At 48.2% G+C, this 10,449-nt stretch overlaps 1 protein-coding gene across 1 annotated transcript; it reads right to left on the reverse strand.

The window, feature by feature from the left end:
- Positions 1-3,865: 3,865 nt before the first annotated feature.
- Positions 3,866-9,707, reverse strand: NGF (nerve growth factor). The gene is made up of 2 exons (XM_040998891.1): positions 9,570-9,707; positions 3,866-4,603 (listed from the first exon to the last, which is right to left on the reverse strand). Exon 2 carries the CDS (start codon positions 4,589-4,591, stop codon positions 3,866-3,868), a length of 726 nt encoding a protein of 241 aa, XP_040854825.1. The 5' UTR covers positions 4,592-4,603; positions 9,570-9,707.
- Positions 9,708-10,449: the final 742 nt, after the last annotated feature.

A 10,449-nucleotide genomic window follows, 5' to 3' on the forward strand; every position in this document is an offset into this window, starting at 1 on the left:
GATTCAGCAGCCTTTTAGAGTTCTCCCACCAATCTACTTTTCAAAGTGAAAGTTCATTACACACTTCTTAAGTGTCAGACACTTGTGTATATTTTTGTATATTTTCTCACTGAATTCTCCTTTGGATCTTTGAGGAAAGCACTATAACTATCTCTACTTCATAGATTAAGCTGTTGAAAATCAGGGAAGTTAGGAAATATGCTTAAAGCCACAACCCAAATACAATTATCTTGCCTGTCTGACTCCAGAACCGAAGCTCTTTACCACTATGCTGGAACTTCTAGAATCTACACAGCTTTTCTGGACCCAGATTCTGGCAGAATCTGAAGCTGCAGAACTGTTCTTCATTCTCTTATTCTCTTGAACCACATCCATATTCCATACTGTCTGCCATTCACAGGGTTTCCCCCACCCAATCTACACATCTGCAACAGATATGAGTACCATCATTGGTTGTTTGTCTCCTGCAGCCAACAGGGACATTGTCACAGGGGGAATAGCTCATTTTGCCTTACTCTTAGAGAAGACTTAACTACTTTCAAAGACATGGTTTCACTGTATGCTCACAACTGTATGGTGGTGGAATGATCATTTTCATCCCATAGCTGCAGAACTATGACCTGCCCTTATTTCTCTAACAGGGTCCAAAGAATTAGCACCATCACACAGACTGTTTCCTTAGGTTCTGCCTTAACCAATGACCCTAAGGGGGCCATGAACCTCTCATTGGTCCATCTGGACTAAGACTCTGAGGTTGATGCTGAATCTAGGCCCAGGGGTTCTTGCAAGCCCACATATCTGCTTGGTTCTGTTTCCCCAGCCTGTCGCTTTGTCTAAGGTGCAAAGAAATATAGCCCAGCCTTGACAGACCTTTGCCCTTCTGTCCTCCTCCTACAATGCAGACTATGCTGAGGAGAAAGTAGGGGAGACTTCTAAAACACTCCTGGAATGAAAATGGCAGTTTTGTTATTGTCAAAAATCTATCCCCAGGATAGGTTTCCTAATAGTGGCTCTAAGGGAGATGGGCGCTCCAGCTGCAGCTGCAGAGGTCACAGGGAAAGACTGGGGACATAAACTGAGTCAGGTGTGAGCCTGCTGTCACCTCCCAGGATCTGAGCTTTGCTCCCAACTGAGGCCAGCAGGAACCCTGCTTGGAAGGATGGGTCATGGGGAGCTAAGGCTGACTCAGTGAGGGATTGCTCAGCAGAGGAGGGACCTGCACTTACCCCTTGGCTAGAAACATCTCACAGAGCCCCACAAGGGCAAGTTGGCAGGATGTGCAGCTGCCTTGTCTCAGTAGAGTGCAGGGCCCATTTGGAGTTGTCATTCAATCCATTTAGGTGGCTGGAGCCCTGGAAGCCTCTGGTGGCCTCTGAAGGCATCCTGGAGAGGTTCAAAAGCCAGCATCCTCCCAACTGTCTCCCATGGCATGTGTGGGAACAGAGGCTATCACACTGTAGGAATCACCAGGCACAGGGCTGGTTTTGGAGCACACTAGATCTGTTCGGCCAAAACAACAAGCTCTCATCTTGCATAAAAACATGGGCTCTTATCCTGTGACTGCAGACTTTGCCTTTGCGGAAGATCAGTGGTGTTCTCCACAGTCTGGGAACCTGCTCTTACCAGCAGGAACAAGAGAGTAACCCACCTAGAAATTAAGAGCCTCTGCCACTTCTATCCTCCCTTGGAGCTGTGCAGGCTCAGCCTTCCCCCAAGGCAGGCTAGGGGGCCCAAAGAAGCTGGCAGATATCCCAAGTGTCTTGCTGAGCCAGGGGTACTCTCTGGGGCTCTTGTCACTGGTGAAGCTGCCCACATGCAGACCTTCCCAGCTGCAAATATACCAAACCTATCCCTCTCTCCTGACATCCAGGATCCAGCCAGCCTGCCATGCCCTAGATAAAAGGAAGGCATCCAGGAACTAGAGCTCAGTGAACAACTACAGGCACAGGTCAGTGGGATAGCAGGGCTGGCTGCCCAAGGCCTTTTTATCAGACCAAGGATCTCAGCACAGAATGTTCTGGTTGGAGCTTTGAGAGTGTAAATCTTCATTCCAACTGCAGTAGCTCTGCTAGAAAAACACAGGATCCATTCTAACATGCTTTATGCTGTGAAACTGTTCTGCTGAGTTCCCTGCCTGCCCAACTCACCCTACATGGGATGAAACAAGAGTGGGCATAACGTAAAAGTTAGAGGAGGAGTCAATATGACCCTTTGTTTTTTTGCTAGATGGACAATTTGGACTCATTCCCTGTAGACTCTCTTCGGCCTGGGGGTTGCAGGGTAAGAGAAGCAGTTCCAATGAGAGAAAAGTCATTCTGCTAGGGGAAGTTCTTAGTCTGCAGGGACCATGGTGGCTTGGTCAGGGATGAGGCTGAGGTGTGGGTGGGGGATACAAAATGCAGGGGGAGGCAGCAGCATGGGGCTGGGTGGAATCCTGGGACCTCTTTGTCATGCTTCCCTCCTGCTGCTCTGTCCTCTCCTTCCCTCTCCCAACTTCAGTTGGTGTTCTTCTTCACCCCTCCCCTCTTTCCCCCTTGGCAGCACCCTGTCCCTGCAGCTTCTGCTGTGCTTTATCTGTGGTACTTCTGGCTCCATTGATGTATGTCTCTCCCTACTCTTTCTCTGCAGGTCCCATGACCGCTACCACCCTGGGTCACTTATATATATAGGCAGGTGTTTGGCTCAGCAGTTAAGACATGGCTTAGGATGCCTGGCTCAAGCCCTAGCTCCACTCCAGATTCTAGCTTCCTGTTAACACACACTCTGGGAGGCAGCTGTGATGGCTCAAGCACTTGCACCTCTGAGGCCAACGTGGGAGACCACAACTGAGTTCCTAGCCCTTGGCTTTGGCCTGGCCCAAAACTTAACAATATGTCATGATGAAAGATCTCTGTCTCCATGACTTTTAAATAAATAAAAATAAATTTAAAAATCAAAGCATGCAATTTAATTAAAAAAAAAAAAACACCTGTCTTCTAGAGATGTAACCAGAAAGTCTTCCCAGCTTGTCGTCTGACTTGGGAGCCACTAAAAGCGGCTGCTGGGGCTGTTCGTGGGTGGCAAGAGAGTTGGAGCTTACTGGGTAAGCAAGTCTTTCTGCAGGAAGCCACTGGGGGATAAGTGGAGGAGCAGCCATAAAAGCTCCAGCAATCCTAACATGAAACCAGATGCACCATGACAGGCCTCGAGGGACTATTTCGTTACAACTCTTGCAGACACCAAATACCTCTCCTCCAAAACTCGCAGCCTCACTGGCCTTTGTTGCAAGCCTTTTCCTGTCTCCTTTTTGGAGTCTCCATGGGGGCCGAGCCCAGGCCTTTCTCCAAGTTGGGGGCAGCCCATCCAGAGCCAGCGCCAGCAGTGATTTGCCTTCTGATGAGGTTCCGCTAACTTCCCTTAAGCACTGCAATCAAGAGGCGCAGGGTCCTGAGCTGCAGGGCAGGTAATGCAAGGATTAGGCAGCTTTGGCTCTGGAATGCAGAACAAAGTGGCGACCAACAGACTTCCCTAGGTAATCAGGCCTGGTTTAAGCTAATTGGTGAGACCACTTCCCATTCCCCCAAATCACCGTGCCCCACTGACAGCGGGCTCTGGCTGCAGGTGGGGCCGCCCAGGGAGCCCTCAGAGGATGTACCGCAGGATGTCCTCCTTTTGAAGCTTTCCTGTCACTCCCATTAAGGAGAAAAACGACCTGAGAGGTAGGCACCACGGATGCTTCCAAAATTTAATAAATAATGATTTTCTTTAAAACTGTATAAACTATAAATTACCATGCAGTCCTTATAATTTAAAATAATTTACAGGTTGAGGTAGGGAGGGGAGCCCAGGAGAATGTGGGAGGTGGGTGGGAGGGGCCAAGGGCGGCTCAACCCCTTCGCGAAGCTTTCCTGCTGAGCACGCACACGCAAGCCGTGTCTATGCGGATGAAACGCCAGGCCGCCTGCTTATCGTCCGTGGTCAGCGCTTTGACGAACGTGTGAGTTGTGGTGCAGTATGAGTTCCAGTGCTTGGAGTCGATGCCGCGGCAACCGCTATCCACGGGATTGGGGTCTCGGCACTTGGTCTCAAAAAAGTACTGTTTGAACACACTGTTGTTGATGTTCACCTCACCTAGCACCTTAACCTCCTTGCCCTTGATGTCCGTGGCCGTGGTCTTATCCCCCACCCACACGCTGACACTGTCACACACCGAGAACTCGCCCATGTGGAAGACGGGGTGGCTGGGCGAGCGCTTCCTCCTTTGAGTCCTGTTGGAGAGGGATTCCGTGTCAGCCTCCAGGTCCACCTCCTCAATGTCCACGGCCACCAGTGGGGGCTGGGTGCTGAACAGCACGCGAGGGGAACGTAGGCGCCGTTTCTTAAAGAGTCTGGGATCCACAGTGATGTTGCGGGTCTGCCCTGCCACGCGGGCAGCTATTGCCACGGCAGGGGCTGCGCGGGCTCTGCGGAGGGCTGTGTCCAGGGAATGCTGCAGTTTAGTCCAGTGGGCCTGGGGTGTGCCGTGTGCTGCTGGGACATTGCTGTCTGTGTGGGGTTCTGCCTGGATGCCGATCAGTAAAGCTGTGATCAGAGTGTAGAACAACATGGACATTACGCTATGCACCTGGAGGGAAAAAGAAACCAGAGGGGTTATTCCCTGGCTCAGGAGTGAGGGTTGCCAGAAGGCATCTTGACTTCCCAAGAGGTTCCTGGGCAGCTCCACTTGATAGGACTCTGGGTGAAGAAGCCCTGGTTTGTGTCATGCAAGCAGAGACATCTGGCAGTGCAAGGGGATGCCGCTCCACTGGAAGTCCAAGCACAGACTAGAGCCGCCTCTGATGGCCTCTGATGAATGGCCAGGGCTTGGGACAGATGTCCTGGAATTCTCCCCAGTAGCTGTGCATGCAGCATCACATAGAATCCTGTGAGCTCTCTGGCTGCCAGTGTGATGTGGCTAAGAAAACCTGGTATGCATGCAGGGGAGGCAGGGGAATGAGGCTGACACCTCTTGCAGCACTTGTGTCTTGGACATGACTGTGCTGGGTTGCTCAACAGCATTGCCTCCTCTCTGGTAAGGCCTGGTGGGAAGGAGGGGGTGTAACAAGGGGTGGTGGATGTTGTGGGGAGGAGCTGCTGGGCATGTGTGGAATCCTTGGCACTGAATACTCCCTTTCAAAACTGAAGATCTGATGGCTCAGCACCCTTGTTCCAAAGCCACAAAAGCCATGTGGCCCTAGGTTCATTCAACCCATGTGTCTACTCAGCCAGCATCCCACAAACAGACATACAACTGATAATGGGTCTTCCTTGTGCTAATTTCGTTTACTTCTTCTATGTGTCTCACCAGGCGAATAGGGATCAGGGACCTGAAATTAATCTTTTATATTGGTAACAATCATTAGAATTTAAATAGCAAAATGATCAACACTGACTAACGTTTAGGATTTCAATGGAAATAGGGGACATATTGCTTTCTGTTCTCTGTGACCTCCCTCTTCAGACTCTTCTTGGGTGAGCTGCTCATCCTCTTCTAAGGAGTCCATTGAAATCCCTGCACCGTGATGCCCACACCTGGAATTCTGGATGGTCTGCTCTCTCAAAGCCAGTTCTAAGCTTCCTGTGTCCCAGGGGACAGCTGTCCAAGGCATCCCCAACCAGTATCTACATGTTCAGCATCCTTGCCGGCTCTCCCCCTGCCCCCACCTTTAATACATGAGAAGCAGCAGTGGCCCCATCTGCGACCACTTGATGAGTTGTACTCTATTGCAATAAGGAGTCATGTGCTTTTCTGCATCTTCCTTTTGCCATGACCAGAATCATTAATTCTCATCTACTGGTTCTGAGCCTCACTTCCTCCCAGAACTAGCCTCTTCTCTGCCTTTGGTTGTGCTGCAGTAACAGCTCTTGCTGTTGTGCTTTCATTCCTCTCGTCAGCCTCTATGCCTCTATAACTGGAGCCATGGGAACAGTCTCACACCTGATGTCTTGGACTCTGGTGTCTTCTACCACTTCCTGCCCTGACTGTCCCACCACATGGCTTCTCAAAGGCCTGCTCTGTGCCCAGCCCCCAGTTCTAGGAAGCCAGCGGAGGCTGCTCAATCTGGCAGTTGGGCCCACCTCAAGAGAGTTTTTATTCCAGGCATAGGGGATTCCTCTAGGGTAGTGCCTGTTCTGTGCCTCCTCATGGTTGTCCTTGCTTCAGACTCCTGTCACCAGACTTTCCCGCTGCCCTGCCTGCCAGGGACTTATTTTATTTTTTGTCTATACAGGTTGGAATCCCTCCTGCTGTCTTCCAACCTCCAGCTTCAACATTACCTCTGCTGCAGACTTTTCTCTCATGTCAAGGACCAAACTCTCCCTTCTCAGTCTCTTCAAGTGTTCGCTTTACATTTCCTGTGGTGGTAGCACCTTCTTATCCTCCCTGCTGAAGGGCAGATTCCAGACTCTGCAGACAGGCAAGCATCCTACTCATCTGTGTTGCCTCCATGGCTAACAATGGAAGCAGAACCAGTTCCAAGAACCAGTGAGCAAGAACCTTCCTGCTACATTCCTGAGTTTATCCATCTAAGCTGTGAGGTTGAAGTGTCTTCCAACACTGGCTTTTTGTTTATCTCAAGCAGTTAAAAGATTTGCTATGCCACCTAGCCTTTGCTTGTTCTACTTCCCTGAGTTTACAAGGTTCCTCAAGGGTAGCACAGCTTCTAAATTCACTAATAAGCTACCAAAGGGCTCTGGAAAGCATTCACAATTGAGGTTAGCATTCCGGGGCAGAATCCTTCATGAATATATGAAAATGTCTCAGATATGAATCTCTCATTTGGATTTTATATGAAAGGAAAGTTTTAAAAAATACTTGATTTGTTCTTAATGGTGTACTACGGATTCCTTCAAAATTAAAAAAAAAAGAATCTCATTTTAAAAGTCATCAGGTGATTGCAAAGCAAAGAACAAGCAAGTATGTTTAGGAAAGAACAGGGCAAGTATGTTTTCCATCCTAGTGAAACATCCCCAGTTTGGAAAGGAACCACCCCTCCTTGCTGGAAATGAGCTGGGGATGGGACAGGTGCAGGGTTATTTATTTATTTTCACAAAACAAGTTTTGATACCTCTCCCTGAAGTGGTGATAGAGCTCTATGTGGCTTCGCTGAGCAGAGCTCCGCAGCCCAGGGATTCCCCTTAGCCAAGGAAGGGGCAATGGGGGCTCACGTGAAGGAACACATTCTGCCCACAGTGCAAATACCCTTTTTTTTGTCCTGCTCCTCCCTGGAAGGAAAGAAAAATGACTGAGAATGGTGAGAAAGGGAAGACCAGCAAGATGACTTAAATCCAGCCATGGTGGCAGCCTGCCTAGCACTAGCACCGTCTCTTAGAAATGGCGGTGTATTCTGTGTGGATTTCCCAGTGCACACACTTGCAAAGCATGGGACCATTCCTGCATTGGGGGAATGAGCTTCCTGCAATGTTCGCCTTGTGTGAATAGGTGATGGAACTGTCAAACAGAGCTAAGCCACTGGATGGAATCCTTGTACCTAGGATGACAGATGTTACTGAAAGTCTTAATGACCGTGTCTGTGGAGGTACTTGTATAAGAGTGTAAAGTAATTTCTGCCTTAGAGAGAAACAAGTCAAGAGCTGTTATTGATTCTGAAACCAAAGATGGGATCCATGACTTGAGGTCATTAACTGCTGATGAGAGGAAACTCTTGTGGTCCAAGAAATCTAGCTCTTCTTCCTCTGCAGTCCTAGCCATCTTCTGAAAGAAGGTCAAGGGTCATCCTTGCATTACACTTGACCTCTGCTCTCAGTACAAAGTGGCTGATGTCTTCAGTTGTAAACAATCAGACATCATTGACTGTTGAGGCTGCATTGCATGTCCTAGAGGCTTTCTAATTTTTTTGGGAGGTGTCCCATACCCCTGAGATGTCCTGGGTTGAACAGAGAAACAAACAAAAAGAAGAGCTAAAACCAGTGCTTCTGCCAGCATTTCCCAGTCAGGATTCCTTGGAGGATGTGATGACTGGAAGGGACACAAGAAATTAAAGTTCAGAGATTCCCATCACTGGTGCATCAGAATTGCCTGAAGAGTCTGCCCAGCCAGTACTGTTGGGTTGTACCCCAGAACCTGTGATTCCATAGGTCTTGGGTGAGGGGACTACACATCCACATTTCTAGTGAGTTTTCAAGTGCTGCTGCCACTCTGTGGTCTCATTTTTGGAACTGCCACTTGAGCCAATTCTATAATTTGACAAAGGAGATGAGATGAGACTTTGAGATGCTAAGTGACTAGGGGTCATGCCACCAGAGTATGCCAGGCCTGGCTGGCACTGACACTTAAAGCCAGAGGCCAAGTTTCATAGCTGATAGGATATGATATATGTTGATTCCACTCCCAATGCCAAAATGAAATTTCTCTTTAACACAGTGTGAGTTTTACCTTTCTGAGGCCACAAATCCAGATCCTAAGGAACACTTAATTGTTCATTGCTGGGTTTTTTTTTTTTTTTACTGGTTTATAAGGTTGCAAGGCATCATATAGATTTAATCCAAAAGCAGTGAAAATGTCCGTGATAGAAATATTTGGCTGGAAAGCACCAGCAGCAGGTGAAGGAATCTGTGGACTTACTGGCCTCCTTCAGAAAAGGTTTGCATGGCTGCACAGAATCTATGGTTCTTGGTTTTTCTATCTTAAAAAGAATGAGGTGAAATAAAAGTGATTATCACTGTGATGGTTTCAACAGGGTTTGGTTCCCAAACTCAAGTAGATAGCTAATCCCCAAATTCAAAGGTTAAAGATACTGAAAGGTTAGGGCATTGATCCAACTGCAAAAGCTAGGAGGTGAGCCTAGTGATTTGGGCATGTTGGAGCCGTGTCCTTGGAGGGAAGTTCTCATTGGAGAGATGGTTATAAAACTGAGTTGGAATTCTCTCTCTGGCTTTTGCACTCATTCTCTGCTTCTGGGTTGGTGGTGCAACCATTCCTCTACCACTTCCACTGTCCCTCTCCAGACTCACCAGTCAGTTGAATCAACAGAGCCCAGTGGGTCTTGAACTGTGAATATCTACGGCTGTGAACCGTAGATACCTTCTTCCTTCATAAGTACATTGTGTGAAGGACTTAGTTTTAGTGGTGATAGTCTAAAACCATCATCATTTATTGGACATACTCATCACAACAAACCTGAGAACTGGGCCACACTATTTCCATTTCACACATGAGGAAACTGACAGGCAGTGAAATAAAGTATAGGTGCATACCTGGACAAACTGGAACTCTGAACCTGGACTGCCTGTATCTGATCTACAACTCTTCCCCCATGCCTCTGCATTGGTTAGAGGCTTGAAGAGCAACCGTGGACCTTCCATCTAACAAGGCTGACTGTTCAGTCAGGTGAGTTATGTGGATGGTCTGACTGATACTCTCTATCTTTTGGAGTCCCTAGATTCTGTTACATTAAAGGTGGGGCACCTCACACTCTTGATAAGATTCTGGAAACTGTCCAGGGACATCCTTCCTAGGAGGTCCACATTGGATGGTCACTCAGAGCCATGGCAGAGCCCCACTGGTCAGCAGGTGCCTCATAGGTGCTTACCTCAATGTGGCCAGGACAGAAAGCTGCTCCCTTGGAAAAGCCGTTATTGGGCCCAGACACTGAACTGAGCTTGGGTCCAGCATGCCATCCAGCCCCCTGGACTGCACGACCACAGGCCAGAATTCTGTGGAGGGGAGAGGTGGCATTAGATCGGTTCTTCTACTACATTTTTAACAACGGGGAGAGATATGCCAACAGGAAAAGTCCCTTTCCTCTGAATTCTGGGATTTTGCCAGACTTAAGCCCAGGAAAAAGCAAGGATCAAGCTACTGATACTGTGAAGGGTCTGACCTTGCAGGAACTTGCAGTGGCACCTGGCTCTCACTCTTTCTTGTGCTGACGCATTTGGTTTTGGCCTGGACATAACCCAAGGCTGATTTCATACCTGGTACAGGTATCTCCAGACCTGCACCAAAGTCCTGTTTCAGCAGACCCAAATCTATCACCATGGAGAAATTCATTGTACACATTATACATTCATGTATGTAGTAGACCCAACTCTGGAAAAAGCCTAGCTATAACCGATAACTGGCAATTCAGAGCAACTTGATGCTTTGATGAAAATGTAGATGAGTGACAAAGGCAAAAAAGACACCTGAGCACTTGGCAGACATCAGGAAACTGCACAAATCTAGGACCTACATCATAGGAACCAAATGGAAGGAATTCAAAGCCTTGGAGATGATGCAATGTGAAAAAAAATATCCTATTCAATTATAAATTATAATTTCTGGAAACAATGGAAGGCTTCTAGTATCTCTCGTTGACACACCTAATATTCACAGCTGCTTTATCAGTTCATTCATTCACAAGGTTTCCTGAGCACCTACTATGTGCCAAGCCCTGTCCTTGGTGCTAGGGACACAGTGAATGGGACAGA

This window comes from Ochotona curzoniae, unplaced genomic scaffold (assembly GCF_017591425.1).
Source record: "Ochotona curzoniae isolate NIBS_2020 unplaced genomic scaffold, NIBS_Ocur_1.0 scaffold_1037, whole genome shotgun sequence".
Taxonomy (NCBI): domain Eukaryota; kingdom Metazoa; phylum Chordata; class Mammalia; order Lagomorpha; family Ochotonidae; genus Ochotona; species Ochotona curzoniae.